The 26,136-nt window shown below is 41.4% G+C and overlaps 1 protein-coding gene across 1 annotated transcript; it reads left to right on the top strand.

Moving 5' to 3' along the window:
• Positions 1 to 440: 440 nt before the first annotated feature.
• On the top strand, positions 441 to 25,586 carry ATG4B (autophagy related 4B cysteine peptidase). Its single transcript, XM_066619396.1, has 13 exons — positions 441 to 579; positions 11,633 to 11,731; positions 12,234 to 12,305; positions 13,417 to 13,515; positions 14,104 to 14,205; positions 14,986 to 15,058; positions 16,764 to 16,843; positions 17,449 to 17,645; positions 18,819 to 18,897; positions 19,521 to 19,666; positions 19,968 to 20,024; positions 22,515 to 22,608; positions 23,808 to 25,586. Exons 1-13 carry the CDS (start codon positions 570 to 572, stop codon positions 23,879 to 23,881), a joined length of 1,182 nt encoding a protein of 393 aa, XP_066475493.1. The 5' UTR covers positions 441 to 569; the 3' UTR covers positions 23,882 to 25,586.
• The last annotated feature ends 550 nt before the right edge of the window (positions 25,587 to 26,136 follow it).

Here is a 26,136-nt window from a genome sequence, read left to right as displayed (position 1 = left end):
GTCCGTAGGGAAGCGTTGCCCCCCTTTAAGAAAACAATGCACACGCTCTACCTTGTCCACTCATCCACTGTCGGGGGAACGGAAAGCGAAAAGGGACAACCGTCTCTCTGAGAAACGCCGTCGGACTAAACCTCTGACGCAAGACCGCCATGTTGCTCTGAGAGGGCTCCGTACAGCAAGATGGCGGCGCCCTGTGCCTACGCTTTTTGATGTCCTATGACAGCTGCGCTCCTCGGAGGGGCCCGAAAGACAAGTATGAGATATAAAATCGCTCTCCCCGCTTCAGGAAGGGGCGAAGTCACCCTTGGAACGAGCGTGTCGCTTCAGAGGGCGGCTCTATCCGTACAACAAGATGGCCCTTCCCTCCTAGGGGAGGAAGCGGTGTGGCGCAGAGGAGCTTGCTGACCTCTCCCACGGCCCTATCAACGCGCGAATGAGCCGTGACGCGCCCTGTGATTGGACAAGAACGCCGATCGTCAGAGCCACTGGGTTAGAGTGCACTGCTTGGTGGTCTGTGACTAGGGGACACCCGTGGCCGCCCCTGAAGCTGCTTGGGAGAGGGGGGCAGGATGGACGCGGGTGAGAGGGGCACCCCGGGGGGCTGGAGTGGGGTGGCTGTTCGGGGGAGGGCAGAGCTGGGGCTTGCTTTGTGCTGGGGGAGGGAGGTGTGATGGGGAGAAGCCAGGGCTGGTCTGCTCTCCAAGAGAGGCGGGGGTGGCTAGTGGGAGGTTGGGGTGGCTGCGTGAGTGGGCTGCCCTCAGGGTGGGGGGCTGTCCTGAAGGGTGACGAGGCAGGGTCTGAAATGGCAGGCTCCCTTATGAAGGTGGGTGCAAAGTTGCTCAGGGATATGCCTTGACTGCCAGGCTGGAGCAGTGTTGCTCAACCGTGGTACAGGCATCCCCAGTGGCACCTGAGGTGGTGTCTGGTGGTACTCACAGGACTCCTGGCCACCTGCCACCCAGCAGTGAGACCAGGAGCGCGACACAACAAACAGTGGTAAGAGGCAAGGTGAGGCAGGCAGAGCTCCATGCATGCTTTTCTGCGCTCAGAAACGCCCTCCTGTCCACTCTTGCTGGTGTTTGTTGCTTTGCCCCCAACCCATAAGAACAGCCCCATGGATCAAGCCATAGGCCCATCTAGTCCAGCTTCCTGTGTCTCACAGCGGCCCACCAAACCCAGAGGTAACTGGTGATGATGCCACCCCCAGTCACTTCTGGTGGTACTTTGACTTGCAGCCCAATCCTATCCAACTTTCCAGCACTGATGCAACCACAGTGCAGCCCGGGGTCGAAAGTGCTGCCCGTGCTTCATGTTTCCAGATGTTCTGACCTGGTTCATGAAGTACATTGGGGGCAAAGTTTGACAGGCTTGACAAGTCTGTAGCCCCCCCCCCCATGTTTGCTTGTATTGCTTTTCTAAATAAATAGTTGGATTGTGTTTTATGTGAGAGAGGAGGCTGATTCACAACTGGTGTCGTTTTGTCTATGGAAGTGCCACAATGCACATGGAAAATGTCCAATTTCCAAAAGATTAGATTGTTTGTTTTCCCATTCCCCATTGTTTGTCATTCACCATCCACTTCCTGATTTTCCCAGCAGGTGGGGGTAAACAGAAATGTTAAGGTGTTCTATAGAAAAGGTCTGGTTGTTCTGCTTTTGTTTCATTCTTTTTCTAAATGAGATGGCTAAGAAATAGGTTGTATGAGCGTGCATGCCTGTACATGTACACACCCTTTCAGTGTGTGTGATACACTTGAGTTGTGCCTGATAGGTTATTTAAAGACCCTGAAAGCATTGTAGATAACTTATTGTTAGAGGTGTTTGTTTCTGGTGAGTAAGATAGGTTTTGCAGCCTTACTGAGCACAATGGGCTTACTTCTGAGTAAAATAACACCATTTTCAAACACCTCTACTTACTGTTCAGGTTGACTGAGATGCAAGGTTTTTTGTTTGTGGCATGTGATCAACTCTCACATGCTGCTCAGCTATTCTGAATCTGTCGTGGTGTCAAACTGTGCTTGCTAAATTATACAGATGCTCCATAAAAATCTGTGTGCCACACTTCAGACAATTTAGCTCCGCTGTACCACTCTTTTTCATAACTTTGGTTTAGTAATATGAAGTGTAAAGAGTTAGTTTGGTTGCAGTCTTCCACTCATTTAATTACAGATAACCTGACTTCCGTATTTATTTATTCAGCCAATTCATACTCTGCCTTTAACCCCCCAAAAAAGGCAAGTATAGGTAACTTGCAAGTGATTCAGGATTGTGTTTGTGATTACTCACTGGTAACTGTCCTTGTAGAAGATGTTTTTTCTGGTTTCTGATCACATTGTTGACTCTTCCTTGCTTTGTATTTGATCCCATACATACTTCATGTATTACTTTTTTTTTTTTTGGCTTTTTCTTCACAAAGTTCAGAGTGGTATTTTAGGCTCATAAAAACCTTAAAGCAAGTTATGCTGAAGAAAGTTTTTGATCCAAGTTTCTCAACTGAATAGAAATATGATTTGGGTTTCCCACATCCAGGCTCTAACCACTGCACCAGTATCAGAAAATTCCTTCTTAGACTTATACACCGTCTCCAAGTTTTTTTATTTTTTAAATATTTTTCATAAAAAAATATAAACAAACACGCATAACACAAAAAACACACTTCACTACACAAAACAAAAAAGGGTGCTGGAAATAATATATCATTATCATATATCACTAAAACTAATAAATCATTATATATTTTAATCAATTTCGTCTTCTAAATTTACCTCTTAATGTCATTTTTCATTCATCATTCATCTGTCATATCATATCAAGTTATATATATAGCACACTGTCCCCAACTTTTTGCTGGCTGCGCACATGTCATGTAAAAGGGCATCTTGCTTCCTTTGCAAATCATTTATTTTGTTCTTTTAGATTTTATCCTGGCCATATTTTGTGATGTTTATGAGCAGAGCATATCTCCATGCGTTGACATTAACCTGCACTTTGGTTGAAAATGAAATTATGGTGAGCGCTCCATTTAACATTGGTTACTATGGATCAGTTGCCTGTGAAATTGCTGTGAAAAGGTGGCTCAGCAATAGGAGTTGCTTCATAGTGACTGGCATTGCTGAAGCACTAATGGTGTATTTTTCTCTGATCTTGACATTCACTGGACTGCGCTCATGGAGATATGGTTAAGACCTCTATGTTGCCAAGACATCATATGCAATTTACTCTCAGTGTTGAAGTTAAAGAGCAGGTAGAATTGAGGATGTATGGGTTCTGTTCATGTTGTCTTGCTGATGGTTCACAATCAGTATCTTCCTGTACTCATCAGACACCCCCCCCCCTTAACAATTTCTGGGCCATTCCCCTTAAAGAAGAATGGCCCTTTTCTGGTTCCCCTACTGCAGTGTTTCTCAAACTGTGGGTCGGGACCCTCTAAGTGGGTCACGAACCAATTTCAGGTGGGTCTCCATTAATTTCAATATTTTATTTTTAATATATTATACTTGATGCTACCATGGGATGTGACTGCATCTGGGGAAATGTTACAGACCTGTACTTTTAACAATCCACTATGTATATTTTTTTTAACAATGCTAGTAAATGGGACTTACTCCTGGGTAAGTGTGGGTAGGACTACAGCCTAGGATTGCTAAAAATTTTCCTGCTTGATGATATCACTTCCGGTGGGTCCTGACAGATTCTCATTCTAAAAAGTGGGTCCTGGTGGTAAATGTGTGAGAACCATTGCCCTAGTGGCTCGTGATCCACTAGTTTGGGAACCACTGGCATAGAGCAGCACTGTTGGTAACAAAGTACACTAAGGGTCCAATCTTAAGGGAACATTTTGTTCCCTTACATGTGTCGTAAACTTGGGTCTCACTTCCAGGGTTTTGGGTGCTCAGAGTTGTTGGTTCTGAACCCTAGAGCTCTCAAAGATCCCTGGTCGGTAGTACTGCCACCACCCTGTAAGAGCCAGTGCCTCAGTTCAGGGAAACCAAGACCCTTTAGGCTTAACTATATCCCTTGTAGGCACTGAGCACTTTCTTTACTTAAAGTCTCAGTCCTCAAGTTTCTAGTCCACAATGAGGATTTTTGGTAGCTTGCTGAATGGCTAGGCAGGATTCTGAACCTTTGTCCCCAACAGACAATGAACCAACATGGTAAAAAGATTTTCTACTTTATTAAATACATAAGGTTACAAAAGGCAGCAAATGCTAGAGGCATAAAAACTTCTAGGAAATATCAGCATAAAACAACAAAGCTAACTTGCTAACTCTATTATTCTCTAACCCTCACCTGGGTCAGCTTCTTTTGTAGATCCTCAGGCCAGTTACCTATGGCCACATGGTCCTGGTGGGGCAGGATGTGCACGCACCACATCTCTCACCCAGAGACAAGGAACAAAGAACCTTTCCTCCGGAAGTGGGACTGGAAGCTCACCCTCTCAGCTCTTCCCTCCCCCTTGGAGATCTACAGCTGCATTCCATCCTTGATGGGTGTCTTTCTGGCTCCTAGGTGCTACATAATCACCATCCATTGAGATGTAAATCCTAGCAGCCAGGAAATGCAAGCCACTTCTGTGTTACTGTTTTAGCTTGGTTCAGGCCTTGCAGTGCTACTAGGCCTGAACTGTACATATCCATGACAACATGAAACTGCGTTGTGGCTATATTGGTGTTCTGGACCCTAGCTCTGGATATGGGCTGGAAGTTCTTTGGGAGCTGAGGAAGATACAAGTCTAGTCCACAGTTGCCATAAAGGAGCTCTTAATCCAAGAGCATCAAGCTTATAGGAACACCTCCACGCATAAGACTTACAGAGGCATCTCTAGGCATAAGGTTTACAGAAGCATTTCCTGGTGACTCAATGGGTGATGCAGCCTGTCAGTGTCCAGCACGTTCTGAGAGCAAAGCAGTGATTGAATTCATGGGCTTTTACAGACTTAGGTGTTTATTGCTAAAGTGTTACAACAAGGCATATTCCCATCACGTGGGAGAAGGGCTCTCAAGAGCAGCTTAGGTGCAACTCAGGTGATACATGTGAAGAATAATCATAGCCTTGAGCTTCTGGGGTAAACACTCAGGAATGTATCTTATCATCCCATTCTCAAAACACCAGGCTATTACAGCTGCTGAGGTCATTGTTTTGGGCCCAACTTCTCAGCTTCCCATGGAAATAGTCCAGTGGGAAAGCAGACAGTACCTGTGGGATGGGAGACACAAAGAAGGATGGGATCAGGGAAGATGTCTGACAGTCAACACTGGAAAGTTGGATAGGATTGGGCCCTAAGTCTTGTACATACCTACAAGTTAGGTTCCAGGGATCTGTGAGTAAATTGAAATCTACATGACTCAAGATATACAGCTCTTGCTAGCCCAGTGCTATGACACCTGAACAAAAGCACCACCTAAAGATTCACTGCGTCTGCACGAAAACTCCAGTGCAGCTGCCTGTAACTCAACTCAGGAAGCCAGAATATGGCATTATATACAAGGCCATGCTCCTTGCATATAAGCAAGCTTATGAAGATGGTTGAGTCAGTTAGGGGTCTCAATTTTAGATCAGTGTATTGTGCATCAGAATGCTAGGTCAGTTCATTTATTATTTTATCATTGTTTTTTGTGATGCACATTTTAGCAAGGGAAGAAAGCCCTGATGGAAGTTAATGGCTGAAAATCTAGCTGCGTTGTGCTTCCCTTTGTTATTTCCACAAAGCTTGTTGCTATGATGCTTTTATTAGCTGTGAGAAGAAGGTTCTGATGGAAGCCCTTAAAAGTTAAATATATACCTAACATTTGTATTTCACTGAGAGGGTTCTTTACGTGTATTTCCATGATGATGTCCTGGCAATAACCCTGAAGGATATGTACTCTTGTCCCCATCATGTAGGTGTGGAGCTTAGGTGTAGAGAGAGTGACTTGCCTCAGGTCATCTATTGAGTTCATGGCCAAGGAGAGTTTTGAATTGGAGAAGTCCTGATTTACAGCTCAGTCCCTTAGCAACTTACCCAGGGTTTCTTAAACTGTGTGTCGCAATCCACTTGGTGGGTCCTGAGTTGGGCCTTCCCACCTGTCCTTGCGTCTGGTTAGTTCAAATTTGAGCCCTCCGAACTCAATTGGAGGTCTCACTGGGGCTCCACGGGCCTCTAGAAGCAGCCAAGAAGTCACTTTGGGTTTACTTCCAGGTTTGTTTACTTCTGGGTTGCTTCTAGAGTCCTGACAAGGCCTTTTGAGGTCTGTGTAGGCCGGTACCAGAGAAGGTGGTGGGTCACTTTTCTCTCTGCCACAGGACAGGTGGGTTGCAATGAGGGGGAAGTTTTGAGAACCCCTGTACTAACCTTAGGCTAAGTCTTTAGTATGCTGCTTAGCAGTTCTTTAGAACTTACCGCCTGCCCCCCTCCTTGTTTAAAATAACTCTGCTCCGCCATCCTGAGGAATCTGCCTCCCTCAATGGGTTACTTGAGCAGCAAACTGAATGATGAGATATTCCAGGGCCTAAAGGGATCTGTCTTTCTTCTCAGCTGTCTGACTTAGCTGACCATTGGGCACCTGTGCATAGTCAAGGATTGCTGTTTATTTAAACAAGCAAAAATGGAAAAGGGAATGTAGAACAGAGGAATTCAAACAGCTGCTAGATTGTTCAAACTAAAGTAATAAACTAAAAACCTTTTCTGTAGAATTTCATCAAACTGAAACATTTTCAGAAATCAGGAGTGGTTCACAATTAAAGACTTTAAAAAAATTAAATGAAAAGGCATTGTTTGGATACTAACATTCCACCTATAGGTTTATAGGTGTTTCTCAGTCTGTAATTATAGTCTCTGTTACTGTAGCATTGAATAAAGTACCCTTTTCTCTTAAAGACACCTTGATGTGCCTACTGTCTCCTAAAATCATTTGTGCTTTTTGTGTGCTGAAACTTGTACTTTTTGCATGTTGTGCGCAGACAGCCTCATGAATTGCATTAGTCGCAAGGACCTGATATATCTGGCCTTATGTTGTAAGAAAGTGAACAGTTTATTAATTTACACCCTATGCATTTGTGGCTAGCTATACTGAAAGAAGCTCAGCAGGCTTTTTCTCAGAACCTCTCACATTAAGTGCCAGTTAGAATCACACGGCCCACAGGGCATGATGCCCTCTAAGGCAGGACTGCAGAGTATGTGAAATTTGAACTGAATGAGTGATCTGCAGACTTATCAGTTGTGGACTCTAAAAAACAAGGAGGGCAAAGAAGGATGGGATGGTGAAGGGTGGGTTTGCTCTAGAGCAGGGGTGCTCAATAGGTGGATCGCGATCTACCGGTAGATCGCGAGGCAAAATGAGTAGATCGCTTGTTAATATGTCAGTTTTGTCTAGTGACTAGACGAAACTGACATATTTAGCTGACACTAAACTGACACTGAAACTGACACTTTAGCTGCTCTTCAGGCATGCAGCAACAAAACTGACGAAACTGACTAGACTCCAGCAGGGGCTCCATACATTAAAGGGGGTGTCTGTCAGACGCTTCCTTCCCCCTGGTAGATCTCCGGGCCTTGCTGGGTTTCAAAGTAGCTCTCGAGCCAAAAAAGTGTGAGCACCCCTGCTCTAGAGCCTAACTTGTTCTTATTGGCTAGTTTGGACTCCTAGGAAAGGGGAGCATACAGCAGTGGTTCCTAGGCTTTCTTTTTTTTTTTTTAACTAAGGGGGGGGCATGAGGCTAGATGAACTTCCTGTTCATAGCGTTCCAGCCTCTAGTTACTTGCTATTCTTTGTAGTACTTGTGGCTGCTCTGTATTTTACTCTTTCTAAAAAGTATATGAAAAATGTTGGAAAATACTTTTTCAAAGTACTGTATAATGCAAGAATAAGTGTGGGAGTGTCTGTTTTACATACACCATTCACACATCTGTCATGTATCTAGTAAAAGTGAGATGCATGGGAGTTTTCCAACCTGTGTATTGGGGTGAAGTATACTCATGCAGACTTTATTTCACTATGATTTAGGTGCTTTTTCTGACATGCCTTACAGCCCAATCCTAACCGCTCCAGCAAAAAGGGCTACTTCTGCATCCACTGGTCCCACAGAGGCTGCCAAAGGTCTTCTCCTGATGCTGGGTCCAGTGCTGAATGCCATTGGCCCGGTGCCAGTGCTCCCTACTCCCCCAATGCCATAAATTTGCTTTATGTCACATTTATGATGCTTAGCACTGGGCTCCAGAGCTGGCACTACTGGTCCATCAGTTTGGGCCCTTAGCCAGTAGGCTTCAAACTGGGGCTGGTTCCCAAGCAAGAGCTGTTTGACTTAGGATTTAATGTTTATGGCTCTGTGTGGGTGGAGGGGGAACAGGAGATAATACGTCCAAATATGGTAGGAACTGCCATTGATTCCAAGCTACTGAAGGCCCACAGATAGTTGGAACAGTCATGTACTGGGATCTACTTTATAAATTAGGGTTAGACACTGGAAAAATTGGACATATAGTGAAATGACATGTAAAGGGGAATTCCCCCCCCCATGAGAAATAATGTAAATAGGAGTTAATGTATATCCATGCTCTTCATTGGATTTAAGGAGGGGAATTTTATCACACAAGGATCATAATGGGATAGGAATAGGGACTGTAGAGAATGAGATGCAGTCCTGAGCATGTATAAACTAGCACAGCTGCTGTATCTGTTTGTATCAACTCAGGACAGAGCACTTACACCCATTTTGAACCAGTAATGATTTTAATGATCCTTGCACAGAATTTTACATCAATACAGAATGAGCATTTTCACATAAAGTAAAAGCTTTTGTAAACACTTTATGTGAAAATGTGCCTTTTTGTTTACAAAAGCTTTTGTAAACATTTTGTGTGAAAATGTGCCACATTTTATGTGAAAATTTGTGTGATGCATGTCTACCTTTGGATTCTAGCTGCTCAGCATTTTTCAAAATAGTACAGACAATTTTTGAAGGAAGACAGAGGATGCAAGCAATATCAGAAAGATGCTGACCTCTCATACTTGCATTTCTTTTGCTGCTTATTATTGCAGGATTTAACAGATATTGTTTGATACTGTTGTATTGGATAAAATCACTTCTGTGAACAGAGATAAAGAAACATGCTCAAGGAGGATGTTAGGAATAGCAGCTAAAATTGGGTCTTAGCAGCAAATCCAAATATCTGGGGAGGATAAGATACAAAGCCACTCTCTCTGTTAGACCAATTAACAATGGAACATGAAGCCAAAACCCATGCTGAAACTGACTGTTCAGTATTGTAGTACAGTTAGTTTCCTGATTTCCATACAAGTTCTGTTCTGGACATTGTCCGGACATTATGTTGGAACAGCACTATTGCACAGATGCAAAAGCACAAGGTTGGACAGACCTCATCTGCACAAAAGCACAGACATGGCTATCCGTAACCTGGGGGACTACCTGTAATTGAAACAGTGATGCCCCTTTCAAAACTCAGAGGGTGGGAGAAGGAGAAAAAGAGCACATAGATACAGCAATGGCAAAATTTGCTCTGTTCCTTTAAAAAACTGTAGGAGAAAAGAATCATCAGGCACAAGCTAGAAGGAGAAATAGTCACTGTATGGAGAGGTGGGGGGGGCTTTCTTGTAACCTGAATCTCTGAAGGGGAAAAAGAAGTGTGGTGAGTTTGAAAATTACATAATACGCCTATCTTCTCATTCCAAGAATGTTCAAATTCCAAGGAAGTTGTAGTCTAACCTTTTTAGATGTGGGAAAAGCCTAGCTTACAGCTTAGGGCCCAGTTTTAATTTTCCTGTCTGTTACTCTTTTTTTCCTTTGAACCTTCCTCATTCTTCTGCTTTCTGTTCCTCTCAGCCTGTATCTTTATCCTTCTTTCTTGTTAAAAACCTGAAACAAAAGGGTGGGTAGTTGCTTTGGAGTTCGAAGGCTATTGGGTTTTACTGGAGAGCACACAGTCAAAAGTACTAGGTCGGGGGTGTCAAACATAAGGCCTGGGGGCAGGATGCGGCCCACGGAAGTATTTTATCTGACCCTCAGGCTCTCAGCTGCTGAACAGTGCTAAGGAGTTACTGCTGAAAGGGCAGCCAACATGAAAATGGGGCTCTCCCATACCTTGAAATATAGTCAAGATTTGCACATTTTCTCTTTTGTCATTTGCAGCTAATGAGTTCCTAAGTGAGAAAAAGTGCTTGTTTTTTGTTATGACCTGTTTAATGACATCACTTCCGGTCCCCAGCAGGCATGATGAATGCCATTCGGCTCTCTGTATGAAATGAGTTTGACACTCCTCTCCTAGGTGCACCCAGTAAGTGACTGAATTTTAGCAGGACGGGTTGAGTGGGTATCTAACTTGGCAGGCAGTGAACGCATAATTTAGCTGGGACAAAGAAGTACTTAAACTGGATTTAAAGAAATCTGTGTGTGGTGCTGTTCATAATTTTGGTTGATGTATTGTGTAATGTAGTGAGGGCACCCCTTAATATAGGGTTTTCTGCAAATATGGGAAAAGGACAGAATGCAATAGTGAGGCACTGAGATTAGTATATACAGTAATGGCTGTACTGCAGGCTGGAAAACTGGAAATACTCTGAGAGAGTTGATGTGGTAGAGACTGTGTAAGTATGTAAAAGGAAAATAGGAGCAGACCAGTGGCTCCCAACTGTGAGCCATGGCTCCTCAAGGAACACCCACCAGGGGAGCTGCAGAATCCTTGTGAAAAACCCTCTGCTCTATACAATGTGTAGGATTGTAACCCTCATGGGGAGCTGTGACCAATGGCCCAGTAGGTCAATGGAGCTGCCAGTCGAAAATGTTTGGGAACCACTGGATTAGACACTAAGTGGAGATCTCTTCTAAGTTACCAAGGAGAGGGGGTGTCAGAAGGACCTGAGGTTGAAGAGCTATAGGTTGAAGTTTCTGCCTGTTGCTTGCTCACTTGTTTTCTGTCCTTTCCCTCTTACAACTTTTTGGAGATAGACCAGAAAGTGGATGTTGGAGCCACATACAGAGTGATGGTAGTAGCAGTGGCTGAAGTAGTCTTGGCTAAACCTTCTGCTGAATAGCTAAACAATATGATGCTTTCTGCTGCATGTCTATTCATGTCATCATGTGCTTGGAGGAAAATGAAATGGGGCTCACTAATACTTTGTTGGCAGCCTTTAATAAAAAGAGTCAGCTAAGCACTTGAACAGCGCCATAATTTTAGACAAAATGAAAGATCGTGCCTAACATACAGATTTGGATTAAAGGCATTTTCATTGCTTTCTATAACCTGAAGAACATGTACATTTTCATCATCTTGCAGATATGATTGCTGTTTGATTCAAAAGGGGAGACTACTTTGATAAGAGGCTGCCATTTGAGGAGTGGAGTTATGGATCTAGAATAATTGCTCATATAAAAACATACAAAATTTTTTATTTAGGAAGAAAAGAATTGTTTTGGTTCAGCACTTGGCTGTTCTACTTATTATTTGTCCATCATAGGCTGATGATATTAGTATCCTGTACAGGGTAAGTTCTTGTCACTTGCTTAGCATCTACCATGCATCCATAACTTTCATATCATTGAAACTCTCTGAAGTAAATTGTCCTGTATCTTTTGTCATTGAATGGAACAGAAACTTTAGAAGATGTATATGATGATTTTTTAATATGTTTTTTGAACAGCTACTCTCACGTATGACACTCTCATGTTTGAGTATGAAGACTTCCCAGAGACTAAAGAACCTGTTTGGGTCCTGGGGAGAAAATATAGTGTATTAACAGGTATTGTGTCAATATTTCATTTTGACTTGTACTTTGAAGACTTTTAGTCTACTCTCTTTCACACTTCTCTTCACTGGCTTTGGCCCTGTGAGTGCATGGATATGTGAAGTTTCAATCTTATTCCCTCAGCCCTGCCTTTCTATTTCCCCACTGAAAACCTTCATGTGCTGCACTGAATTTTTCTAAGGGGCTGTCATTCTTCATGTGCAGGTGTTGCAGAGCTCCCTCCTTCCCCATTTTTCTAGCTGGTTTTGTTCTCTGGAATTAAAGCTGAGAGAGAATTGCCCAAGAGAAGTTGAAATATTAGAAAGTATAATCTCCCCCCCCCCACACACACACATATTGAGAGTCCAATATTTGCAGATAACCCTTTCTTATTTTTGATGACTGGGTTTATTGATTCAATATTAATTCAATTCAATCACTGAATCTGCACAGATTTTAGTCAGCACAATGCCACTGTCTCAAAGTTTATTGATGTATCTTGTTTTCCATTCTATAGAGAAAGAGGAGATTCTGTTAGATGTGACCTCTCGTCTCTGGTTCACATACAGAAAAAGTTTTCCGGCTATTGGTAAGCAGCAGGTTTCATTTTCTAGATTTTTCTGTAAATGAGGGAAGCCAATAGAAGTCTTGTGTGTGTTCACAATATCTGGTGGGACAATTCTGCCATTTAGAGTGTGGTATAGGAATGGGTTGGTACTTTGCTCTTTAAGCTCCAACAAGTAAACTTGTATCTCTTTGAGTCCCTTCGGGGAGAAAGGTGGGGTAAAAATAAAGTTATTATTATTATTATTATTTTGGTCACTTGTTGCTGAAATTTGATTACATTCCTAGCATTGATAAAAATTAAGAAAATGTTGTTCCACCTTGTAAATAGGAAACAATGAAAAGTACTATATAGAAATTGCAGAATACAAAGTAAATTTTCTTTTGGAGGGGAACTGTACACTTGTTGGAAGCTTATTGCTTGCTTTTCTTTTTTTGCATATTTATCAGTAGGTGAAAAAGTGATTCACAAAACACAGATAAACTGAGGATTATTTAAACCTTTCAACTTTTGCCTTATCAGTAACACAGCTGTTAAATTTTAAAAGAGGTATGGAGAGCCAAGGTAATAGTTATCAGAATGCTGAGGATGTCGAGATTTCTCAAGAAGCTCACGTGTGCCATATAAAGGGCGCAAGAAATTTTTAAAAAATCAAAATTAAGATCTTGGGGGTGTTAGGTGTTCAGTGTTTATATGCAGCCCTTGCCTCTTCTCTTGACTCAAGATTGATGGTTTACCTGTTCCAAAATTGCAAAGCTATGGTCACTTCAAGTAAAACGTTGTGTTTTTTTTTTCTTGTAAAATCTGGAACAAATATGACAATCTGTTGCTGTTTTCCCAACATACGTACACTATGAGGCATCCAGGACATTTGCATTGAATAACTGTAATGTTATAAAAGTTTTGTTTTCCTTCCTTTGATTTTTGCCTCTAGTCTACTGAGCTGGAGTGGAGAGTAGGTATCTACCTAGGATTGGAGAGGAAGGCAGAAGTGTAGGCATGACTCAGTGCCATAGCTAGGCTTTGGGGCCCTCCAGTTTTTATTCAGGCATACCATGAAGCTCCTGCGACCTTGTGCTACTTGTGGCACATTTGCTCAAAAAGGTTGGTCTCTGTGCTTTCTTTCTGGCTGCAGGGGGAACAGGTCCTACATCTGACACTGGTTGGGGCTGCATGTTAAGATGTGGCCAGATGATTTTTGCTCAGGCGTTGGTCTGCAGGCACTTAGGCAGAGGTAAGTCAAATCTAAATAATGATCCTGATTGTGGAGGACATAGTAATGTAGCATGAATAGATATTGTAAGGTACTCTTAAAATTATTTTGACTGTTCCTAACAATGACTGGATGATGAAACAGATCCAATTTACCTTTAGAAGGACGCTTTGAAGGAAGCGTCACTTCCTTCAAAACTCAGTTAACATCTCTTTTAGGTACACTTTACGAGGGCTATACATAACATTAGTTTTGTCTGTGGATCAGCTTGTTTGCTTATTGTAGTATAAGGTAAGTTTTGAGTAAGAATTTGCCACAGCTTGAATAAAATGGAAATTCTGGTGGTGGTATTATGACATGCTAGGAATGCAGATGAACATTTGGCTGATCTTAAATGAAATTAAGGTGTCTTCCAAACTAAGGAGTAAGCAGTGGAAGATAAAACATTGTATGTGACCTGTTAATGGTTTGCCTAATCATCTTAATGGTTATATCCGTTTAATTCCTGTGTAATCTCTAAAAGTAAAATAATAATTTATAAACTGCTATTAGAGATTTTAATTTGTAGAGCTGGGAATATTGATTCTAGAATCTTTTTTTGTGTCTCAGATTGGAGGTGGGTGAAAGGGAAGAAGCAGACAGATAACTATTACAACATTCTTAACGCCTTCATTGACAGAAAAGACAGCTACTACTCCATCCACCAAATAGGTAAGATTACCTGCACTAAATTCGCTTGAATGTTATAGCAGTAGCGGATTCTTCTGAATTTATTTGAGCAACAATTTGTTTTTCAAAGCGGCCTATTTCATAGTGCACTATGGTAAGAATGTAAAGTGTGTTCAGATGACAAGGTTGTGTTTATGAGGATCAGTTCTTGTTGTAAATTAACAAAACTGGATGTGCTATTTGTGCTGTTAAGAATGAGAGGCCATTATGTAAGTATTAAAAAAGAGAAGGAAACATGCCGGTAGCTGTGATGCAGACTTTATATGTTACAGAACAGGCTGATCTAGCCATGGACTGTTTTTAGACTATCCCTTAATTCTCAAATGAAGTCAGTTTGTGTATTGTTTTATTTATAGAGCACACAGGCAACATTATAATGTTACCCATAGAATAATAGCATTGTCATCTCTTAATGGATATTCTAAATTTTGGGCAGCAGCCTGTAGTTAACTTCTTATTCTACAGTGGAAATATTTTGTAGTGAGAAAAGGTCTAGCAGGCATTTAGCCTGCAAGCCAACTTATTCAAAAAGCAGTAGACTTTTTTAAATTGGGTCTTTAATGTGTCGTGCTAGGAAACTGAAAACATGTTAGACATTTTCATTAGTCAGAGTTACTTGGAAGTGTCTGTTTTGTAGCTGCAAATGACATCTCAATGGCTCCAACAACTCTAATACTTAATTTAGCATATATTCAGATTGGTTCAGAAAGAAAGTTCCTTGAGGGAAGTAGTGGACTAACTGGAATTTGTTTATTGTTGCAGCCCAGATGGGAGTTGGAGAGGGAAAATCTATAGGCCAGTGGTATGGACCAAACACGGTTGCACAAGTACTCAAGTAAGTCCTCAGGCGTTCACTCCTGTTTGGGGTATTTCTTAGTCCTTAAAACTACTAGTTACTGCTTTATTCATATAAAGCAGTGGTTCTCAAACTTTTTACCATTGGGATCCACCCAGGGTGACCAGATACAGTGGAGGACAGAATGCCTATAACTTTAACCACTGGATAGAAGACGGGGATTTTAGCAGGTATAGCTCAATATGGAAGGGTTTAAATAGCTACACCTGCCAGATTGCCCTCTTCTATACAATGGTTAAAGGTATAGGCACTCTGTCCTCCATTGCATCTGGTCATCCTGGAACCACCCAAAAAAAGTTTCCCTTTAGCAGCCACTCAAGCCTCTGTGGCTATAATGGTGATCGGGCAACAGTGCTCCCTCTCCCAAGTAGCAGGTTGTTTAATCCTTGATGCACATAGCCTAATCTACCCTGTCAGTTTCATGAACAACAAAAAGATTGGGTTGTGACCAACTGGTAGGATTCAGACCCACAGTTTGAGAATCACTGATACAGCGCAAACCAAAAACTTGTTTCCTCATTCACAGTCCATAATGTTATAGAAAATCAGACAGATCAGTGCTGCTTCCCAGCTTTCTTTCCAAATGAGATTTACCCCTACTAGTCAAAAGTACATGAAGCTTTCTGGCCAAAGTCTGCCTCTGGGGCATCATATCATCTTTGAAATATTGAGAATTATCCAGTCTCTCATTCTTAGGCCTGTGCTAGAGTGATAGGGCTGTGTAGGATGAATAGAGGCCTAAATACAGTACTTAGATTTCAAGGTTGCACATATTGGAAAGACTTAAGCCACATTTTTCATGGGTAGGCTCTACTGAGGGAGTAAGGTATATAGAGAGCCAACATAACCATGTTGGGCTGACCACTGAAGGACTGATTTTGTAGTAGAGTAATATTGTGGCTTTGCATAGGAATCTGTTTCGTTCTAAGGTTCCCAGCTGCTTCTAAGAACTGGCAAATAACAGTACTGATTCCTTAGATTGGGATTACCCATTCTGTAAGCACCTTCTTCTTTTTTGCATCAACTGCAAGCATCCATTTGAACATCTTTAAGGGAAACTGGTATTGGAACAATTTGTGACACTGGCCTCATTTGTAGTATATTATGTTCACCAACTTAGTGTATGCAAGCTATAGGTAAAGGACCCATGTTACCACGATTTAAAAATCATTATATTTTGCAAGACCTTAGATTGCATGCTCACAATAAATTTCTCCTGGTCAGCATGTTTCTATAAACACTTTTTTCCAGATCCAAATCAGAATACTTTGTGCAGAGTGGAAGGGATGAATGGGCTGTGGGTTCATATACATGTGCAGAGGCTAAGATGCCTTGAAGGGCAGAGAGTGCTGCATAGAGTACATTCTGCTTCCCTGTCCATCAATCCCAGACCACCTCTGTCTTCTGATGCCTTACCAGTTGTTGTTGTTGTGTATGTACACACAGTAAGAATGTCTCCTGCTCAGTAAAAACTAAAAAAAAACAAAAACCAGCACCCTCAAGAAAAAACTGGAAACTTCAGATGCCACTGTCTGATATTGTACTACAGAGCTAGATTCTGCCCTGTGCAACATGACCACAACCACACTGCTTTCTAGATCAGCTAGTAGTTTTAAATCTTGGGGTAGCTTTAGCCTTTCTGTAGTGCTTTCGCCTCTAATTTTTCTCTTTCTCTCTCTGTTAGAAAACTTGCCACTTTTGATACATGGAGCTCTTTGGCAGTACACATAGCCATGGACAACACTGTTGTGATGGAGGAGATTAGTAAGTTTCGCTGTGTTGTTGTTCTATAGGTTCTAGCAAGCTTCTGTAACACAGCAAATGCAAGATTATTCAATGTTATGTAAAATGATGAGCCAGAGAACTACAATAAAGTTGAAGCACATCACCTGATTTTGTTGTTTTAACAACATAGTTTTAAAGAATCCTGGAATCTTTAAATCTTTCAAAATAAAAAAAACATTAAAAATAAAGGAAAATCTTTGTGGGGAGCAAATTTTCTTCTGTGCATAGAGACCATTCAGGTAGTCAAAAATGCTGTTGAAACTAAATGGAAAATTGAAAAAGGGGTTATGTAAAAGAAATGATAATTTTTCTGCTCTGAAGACATGATTTGCACAGAAGCCACAAATTGACTAGTATTTGCCCCCATCCCCTTCCATTGACACCATCATGCATAGGACTTTGAAATTTCTTGTGGTTTATCCACAGCATCTACTTACTCACAAAGACTAGTGTTCTGGGAGCATCTTTTAATTCATTGGGGCATGTAGTAATAGTGTCTCGATTGCCTTGAATGTGCTTAAAATGCATCAAGATCTGAATTGTGTGAGTAAGCATAATTGAACATGTTTGGTTCATCCTGATAGGAAGGTTGTGCAGGCTCAACTGTCCATCTCCTGGGGCTTCAGCATTTCCCACTGCAGAACCAGATCTACTTTCCAATGGGTATCCAGATGGAGCAGAATGTACAGACAGGCTATTGCTCTGGAAACCTTTAGTGTTGCTGATACCTCTTCGCCTTGGGCTCACAGACATCAATGAAGCCTATATTGAAACATTGAAGGTAAGGGGTTTGGTCCTGTTAAGATAACCTAATTGCTTAGGCTCCAGAAACAAGCCTGCAGTGACAACTGTGTTTGTCTTATAGCTGGTTCTTTTATTCATTCAAAAGATATTTATCTCGCCTTTCCTATACCAGAGCAAACACCCAACACGGTTAACAATTTCAGACTAAAATATACCTTATATAAAATAATAAGGGAACACAACCATTGGAGGAAGGCAACTATTTATAACCAAAGCACTGCTACAGAGGCACAGGGTGCAGACAAATGGCACATCACCCAAACACAAGATGGAACAAATTTTTTTTAAATGCCTATCTTGGTGCAGTGTTTAGCACTATTCCTAATTTATCAGTAGCAGTCTGCTGGCCCAATCCAGCACAAATTTCTCGGTGTCAATGCAGCAGCAGCAGAACAGCTTGTGCTGCATCCCATGGGGAGGTTTTGCAGGCGACAGGTCTCTCTGAGGTAGGAGGACATTTGTCCCTGTGCCTGAAGGTAAGCCTGAGCAGTCGCAATGGATAACTTGGACTTGGGCTAGTTCAATCACTGGCCAAGTCCACGTTGCCCTTTGTCATTGAATCAGGCCAAGGAAGGGGGATTGGCTGCAACAGTGCTGCTGCTGCCAATCTCGCCCCCTTCTGGGCTCATTCCGTCCACCACTGCTGTCCCCCCCTCCCCACTTAACCCTGCTAACTAGGTAAGAAGCACTTTTTCAAGTGGATGCTCCTCCTTTTTTAGCAAGGGGAGAGTAATTGGCCCTCCTCATCCCAGCAGTGTCTTTTCTAATGGCTGGCTGTTGGCATTCTTTTGCATCTTTTTAGATTGTGAGCCCTTTTGGGACAGGGAGCCGTTAGTTATTGGATTTTTTCTTTAAACCGCTTTGAGCTTTTCATTGAAAAGTGGTATATAAATACTGTTATTACCCAGTGAGGACATAATGCAGCCAGTACATACTGTTGTCATTTTTGTTCTCTTCTTCCTGGAAACTTATGCAATGGAATTGCCCTTCCCTGTGGCAGAACACTTGTCCTAAGAACACCTCTTCTGCTGCCTGTTGCCTGAATATTTAGCAGGCTAGCATGCATTCCAGTTTTTATGTTCATGCAGTGCTATTTACGTTGGATATGCTTTTGCTAGCTGTTATGAAACTCATTGTGTTTCTTTTTTAGCATTGTTTTATGATGCCTCAATCTCTAGGAGTCATTGGAGGAAAACCTAACAGTGCTCATTATTTCATTGGATATGTAGGTAAGTAAGAGTCATTTTGAGCAGTATATATATTGAATGCACCAATCTAGTCAGATGTTGGGAATACTGTTACAACTCAGCCAAAGGAACACTGCTGTATCAAATGTTCACCATGTGATGTGGTACTCCACACACTTCAAAAATAACCTTTTCAAAGAACAAATCTCTTTGCACAGACACAAGTATAGCTCTCAGAAGAGACTTAATCTGGGTAAGTGTGTTAGAGCAGAGATTCTCAGACTTTCTACCTTGGTGACCTGGATTGTGACCCAGTTTTTGGACCAGGAAGCAGCATGACATGGTCCAAAACCCCTACGTGGATTGTGACCCAGTTTTTGGACCAGGAAGCAGCATGACATGGCCAACAAAGTAGGTCACACACCACTTTACTCCGCAGCTTCCTAGTCATGGCAGGTTCTTAACCAACAAAAAATTGGGTCATGACACACCAGTGGGTCAGCTGTGTTGGAGTGATCCATCACCTTCTGAATCTGTCAGTTTAAGACTCCTGCCACTTTAACAGTCGTCATCTGACTGAAATGAGACAATCGTATACACATGATCTTCCCATAGGAAGTTCAGTATTGTGTTTCCTGTATTTCTCCTTATGTATTTCTGTCTAGGTGAAGAACTAATTTACCTTGACCCACACACTACTCAGCCTGCAGTGGAATCTACTGACAGTTGCCACATCCCTGATGAGAGTTTCCATTGTCAGCATCCACCCTGCAGAATGAGCATTGCAGAGCTTGATCCTTCAATTGCAGTGGTGAGTGTGCTCGTTATGTACTTTCATATTGTCTGAGAGCTATTTATCTGGAACTGTCTTTCAAGTATCCATTTACTGCCAGCTGGTTCTACCTCCCTGTGAGGTCATTGGTACAGTTGTCTCCTCTTTCTCCCATCTGTTTGCTAATATAGAGCGGAGTCCTTGTCTTTTAGCTGTGATGGCTTTACAAAATATATCTAAGATATGTTGACTTTGCATAAGCTATAATTATTTACAAACTTTTAGACATTTTCTATTTTATGTATTCTAAGCCAGTAAAAAAACTGTATTTCATTGGCAGGGATTTTTTTGCAACACAGAGGAAGACTTCAATGACTGGTGTCAGCAGATCAAGAAGGTTTGTCTATAACAAATCCTGTGTGCAAAAGGACAAAAAATTGTGGACTGGGCAGCTTTGTAATTTATAAAATCTAGCACTGAAGTATACAATAGCCAGCAAATTCAAATCACCGCATTCACCTATAAGCCAATGTTGCAGATAAGTCAAGGGCAGCCCTTTGAGCAAAAAATAATGGAATTTTCTATGACCCACAGATAAGTCTGGGGTTAAACTTAGGAGGTGTGTGAAATTCTTTGAAAATGACTTACCAGGAATTGTTCTGAAGCAGCAGCAAAAAGGAGTTATTTTACCATCTTCTCCAAACAGGGAGATGAAGGTGCTTATTGGAGTTGTAGGCTTTATTACAGTGCAGCACTTCCATAGCAGCAGCCTTCATACAGACTACAGTTCCCATAAACACCTTCAGTTCTCTTCCTATTAGCAGAAGCTAAAACTGCTACCTTTTTTATTGCTGCCACTGAGTACTGTAATTACTGGTAAGTAAAATCACTACTTTTTTCTCCCCCCCCCCCTTGTGTCCTGCTTCTCAGCCTATTCCCACCACCACCTCACCATTATTCACTCAATTGACCTATGTATAAATCAACCCAGATTTTCAGGGTTCATTTTTAGGCATAGTTTTTGACTTATACAGGAGTATATATGGCAATACAGCATTAATGCGAATATCTGGGTTGCCAATATCACCTTTGTTTTACTTTTTGTGGGGACTAGAGTCTTTCTGTTAGCCGGGGATCCTGTCTGCTCTTATTTAAAACGAATGAATGCTCAGGTTATTGACTGAGTTTTGGTCTGTTTGCCACTTACTCTGCTGTTTGTGCTACTGCTCTTGCACTAGTTATTCATACTTAACTAGTTATTCATATACTTAAAGGTATCACTGTTGGAGAAAGAAGAAAAGATCATGGACTTCTATTTTCATATTAAGATTATGGGCCTGTTCTAAACAAAACTCCTGGGAATCTGTGGCCATCTGCATTTAAACTATCATACATACTCATGTATAAGTCAATCTTATGGATAAGTCTAGAGCATGTTTTAAGCCAAAAATAATAGAATTTGCTATGATCCATGGATAAGTTGAGGGTAAAACTTAGGGGTATATGAAATTCTTTGAAAACAACTTACCAGTAATTGTTCTGAGGCAACAGAAGAAAGCCAAAAAGATTAATTTTATCTTTTCCAAAAAGGGAGATGAAGGTGCTTATAAGAGTTGTAGGCTTTGTGAGGAATACAGTATACCAGTGTTTCTCAAACTGTGGATCGGGCGCGAGCCAATTTCAGGTGGGTCCCCATTCATTTCAATATTTTATTTTAAAACTGTTAGATTTTATGCTACCATGGGATGTGACTGCATTTGGGGAAATGTTAAAGACCTGTACTTCTAACAAGCTACTATGTACAGTCTTTTAACAGTGATAGTAAATGGGACTTACTCCTGGGTAAGTGTGGGTAGGATTGCAGCTTAGCATTGTCAAAACTCTTCCTGCTTGATGATGTCACTTCTGGTGGGTCCTGAGAGATTCTCATTCTAAAAAGTGGGTCCTGGTGCTAAATGTGTGAGAACCACTGCAGTATACTATAGCAGCAGCCTTCGAAGACTACAATTCCCATAAGCACCTTCACCCCATTCCCATAAGCTCTTCCTATTAGAGAAGCTGAAATGGCTACCTTTTTTGTTTGCTTTCTGTTGCTGCCTCAAAGTTACTGGTAAGTAAAATGCCTCCTCATCCCACTGCATCCTCCTTCTCAGCCTGTCCCCTTCTCACCAAGCAGCTGCCTTTAGAAGCTTTATTTGCATATTGACCTGTGTATAAGTCAACCAATGTTTTCAGGGTCATTTAAGGCTTTATTACTTATACATGAGTATGTACAGTACATGTGTATGAAGCTGTGAAAGGCTTTAAGCCTTGCCCTGAATCTAATCGGTTGATGATGTAGGAGGAATTGCTATCTTCTAAAATAAAGATGAAGTCAGTGAACAGAAATAAGAACTTGTATTGCTGAAGCCACTCAGATTTGCATTGGAGCTTAACTCTAATCATCACTGTATCTTCTACAGCTAGTAATCCAATGTGTAATGTAAAACTGTGCCTCAGTTGCAAAATATAATCCTATTCCATGAGATGGCATACAATGGGTGGTACTCAAGTGTCTTAATTGCGTTTGCAGGGGACAAGGTAAAACTAGTGATTTGAAATGAGCAGAGTGAGAAGGCATGTGGACTTGCTATGCTCTTCTCTAGCATCTAGGATTTTATATATCTCTGCAGCTATGAGGGCAAGATTCATAGGAAGCAGATTTTGCAGCCATTATCTACTATCCAAGTGACTAGAGTAGATGTTTACCTTTAAGATATCCATTCTGATAAGTGATAGTGTGATGTTATAGAGATGTCGTCTTGCTCAGCATTAACTAGTTATGACAAACACAAAGTATAACTTAAGAAATGGGTAACTAGTGTGACCCTTTGTGTGCTTCTTGCAGTTGTCGCTGATCAGAGGAGCCCTGCCCATGTTTGAACTGGTAGAACATCAGCCTTCACACTTCTGTAGCCCTGATGTTTTGAATCTCACTCCAGGTAATGCTTACTGTTGGCCATTTAAAGGAGCTAGATAAGAGATTTTGGTGCTTATGGACCAGGGGTGTTCAAACATTTTGGCAGGAGGGCCACATCATCTCTCTGACACTGTGTTGAGGGCTGGGGAAAAAAAGAATTAATTTACATTTAAAATTTGAATAAATTTACATAAATGAATGTATTAGAGATGGAACTTATATGAATGAATGAAGGTCTTACAGTAGCTCAAAAGGCCTTGCACAAAGGCCAGCCTTTTCTTTGCTGCCACTGCTGCATCACAGACATGAAACACCAAGTAGTGGAGGGAGCCCTTGTCCCACAGCTCAGGTGAGAGGTCAAACAGTCGTCCTCACACTGAGAGCAGTTGTCGGGCCAGTATGGGCTCCAGCAAGTCTCCAGAGGGCCAGAGGCTCATTGGAGACAGGGGGCTCCCCGCAGGCCGGATTGGGAGCCCGAGGGCCACAAGTGGCCCCCGGGCCGGGGTTTGGGCACTTCTGTTATGGACTAAAGTCCTCCTTGAAAGAATGATGGGATACAAAATGAACCACATCATTTATAACACTTCAGATGTGATTGTGTGCTTGGCCCAACATAAACTGCTACAAAGTTTCTGTACTCTTTGGATCAAAGATACCTGTACAGTAGTTAGTTTTAGTAGAGAACACACTCCATTCTTCATGTATAGCACTAGCATGTAGCATCTTTCACGTGTATATTTGTAAAATTTGTAAAAATTTGTATTTTTACAAAAATTTTACAAATACAAAAATTTGTATTTTTCAATTTGTAAAAATCCCTGCGTGGATTTAATAAGCCTGCCTATGTAAACCGCCTTGAATAAAGTCTTGAATAAAGCCCAAGAAAGGCAGTATATAAATACTGTATATTATTATTATTATTATTATTATTATATATTAAACAAAAGATGGAACCTTGTGTAGTATGGACCACATGCAAGGGTTTCAACTTAATGCATTATTATGAGATCTTAGCATGCCTCCATTCTACAGAACAAAGAAGCATATAGCTACATGTCATCTCTTGGTATAACAGGAAAGGAGCCTATGTCATCTATCATTTCTGTTCTGTGATAGCTTCTGTAACAGTTTTGGTCCAGTGGTGTTTCTCTAAGTGGTATGAGCTCTTTTAAATCACTGCAGGTCTAAACTAGCAAATTATTTTTACCTTTTCTCCTGCAGATTCTTCTGATGCAGACAGATTGGAAAGATTCTTTGATTCAGAGGATGAAGACTTTGAAATCCTATCTCTTTAAAACAAACAAAACAATAAGAAGCTAACTGCCAATTTGTGTTGTGGGGGGAGAGGAGCTCCTTGGAGAGCCTAGCCTACCAGCTTTCATAGGTGCTTGTTGACATCCCTGCCTCCCATCCACCCCAGCATTCTGTGCAGCCTTGAAGCAGAGTGGATTTTCTGCAGTGGGATCAAGAAACGGGTCGTCGTTAAGGCCTTAATAGCTTTAGTCAGGCTTTCTCAGTGTAAGCGTATCTGCAGGAAATGGATGCAGTGTTTCTAGGAGCAGAAGATTTTTCTGATAGCAGGCCTGAAGGCCCAACAATAGTAAAAGCCCTTCTAGGTGCTTGATTCTTAAAAGTTCTGTTAGAGAAAATTTCCTGTTTGCTTCTGTCTCCCTTTTTGTAGTTTGACATGGAAATCAGCATAAGCCAGACACCTATCAGAAAGTCATCCCCCTAGCCCAGCAGAGCATATTCTATATAACTTGTGGATACAATTTCTTACAACATGGAATACACCAAATGTTGCTTCTCATGCTCTAGTATATCTCAAATACAGTGCTTCCATGTAGACACATTACTGCTTTTCAGTTTTGAAATTGTCCTTATTAAGAAACTATTATGTCTCTGCTCAGTGGTGTCATTCTAGAAATTACAGAAACATATTACTCACAGCAATCCTTACAAAAAGCATGAGCTGAAGATAAGATTTTCACTATGTGGCTTAGGGATGACTTTGTCAGGTGTTTACTCAATGAATCATTCAGAGGCCATTCACAGCATCTCCAAAAGGATGAATTGGCACTTTTGCAAGGGGATGACTTCTTTAAACATAGCCTCTATTTGTTGGTTATTTTTCTATTCCATATTTGAAAATATGGTGGCTGCTATTTAATAAAATGGGATGGTAGAAACCTCCACCAGTTCACTTGAATTGAAAGTACCTCTGCTTCCTCCTTTTGATCCCATTCCCTTGTTCTTAGATTCTAATCATGAAATCTAAGAATTGTACATGGATATAAAAATGAGTTTAGCTTTGAAACCAAACCAATTATTTTATAAGTTTGAGCCAGATCCCCTTACTTCCCCTTTTTTAAAACACTACACAAAGTTAGGCCTCAGTTGTGTGGTGATATTTCAGTTTTGTAAGTTAAATACAAGCACAGTTGCTTGGTTAATTTCTAAAGAATAGTGGACAAATTGTGGTTGCCTTGAAGTTAATTTACTGACACTAACCCAAGCTGGAGACTTTGGCTGTTTAAAATAGTAGCAGGGCTTCTCTGTTTAGCAAGAGATGCAGGGAATGGCTGAATAGAACCTACCACTCTGCCAAATGTTAGCTGCCTTTTTGAAGTCAAATTCTTTAGCTCCATCAAAGGATGCTGCAGGTATCATATGTTTACAAAAGCATTTTCCCTGCATTTATCAGCAGCACTTTCAGCCTAAAAATGGCAGCAACCATCTATAAAGTAACTGACCTACTGGTGGCTGGTAGGACTGGTTGCCCTTTAAGCTGCCAGAAAGCAAAGGTCTGAACCACAATGCTTATTTGTCATTATGTTATAACTTGCTGTCTTTCTCTTGCTGTTTCTCCTTTCCTCTTGATCATAGATTTTTGGAGGGAGAGGAGGCAGAGGAAGTGGGGCTGTGCTCCATTCATCAACTGCTTTCAATTTGTATCTGAATAAAAGAAGTTAAAAACCTGGATTTCTGATATTTCTGTACTACTGCATCAAATGACAGGCTAGCTGAAAAGTGAGTCATAGAGCAAATTCCTATGTTAAAAGAACAATAGCTTCCTATTATGAGGAAGAGGTGACAATGAGCTCAAAGTAATAAAAACTAATAAAATGACCAAAACACACCAAAACCCTTTTCCACTGAAGATGCCAGGAATTCAAATTTTAAGCTTAAGAATATAAGATAAGCCTTGCTGGATCCAGTCAAGGGCCCATCTCATAGTGGCCCACCAGTAAGTACATATGATAAGATATTCATATCCTGTTGCTACTCCCTTGCAGATGACATTCAAAGATAAGCTACCTTCCCACATGTCAGAACACCTCCTGGTTGCATCAAATAGGAGTTCTGGGGCCCTCCAACTGGTTTGGCACCTGTGGATATGGAAATCTTTGGATAAGGAGTGCCAACTGTATACAAATTCAGAGATCTATCAGTGGTTATCAATCATGATAACTACATGAAACCTCTGTACTCTGAGGCAGTATATTTCCAATTATCACATGCTAAACAATTAAGTGGCTAGCACCACGTC

This window comes from Tiliqua scincoides, chromosome 3, assembly GCF_035046505.1.
Source record: "Tiliqua scincoides isolate rTilSci1 chromosome 3, rTilSci1.hap2, whole genome shotgun sequence".
In the NCBI taxonomy this organism is placed as follows: domain Eukaryota; kingdom Metazoa; phylum Chordata; class Lepidosauria; order Squamata; family Scincidae; genus Tiliqua; species Tiliqua scincoides.
This window is presented reverse-complemented; position numbering and strand designations above follow the sequence as displayed.

What these genes read in the sequence shown, in the direction of transcription:
- ATG4B (XM_066619396.1), top strand. An exon ending in CCTATATTGAAACATTGAAG is followed by an intron (nt 17,646 to 18,818) that starts GTAAGGGGTTTG and finishes TTTCTTTTTTAG; the next exon opens with CATTGTTTTATGATGCCTCA. An exon ending in TTGATCCTTCAATTGCAGTG is followed by an intron (nt 19,667 to 19,967) that starts GTGAGTGTGCTC and finishes TTTCATTGGCAG; the next exon opens with GGATTTTTTTGCAACACAGA.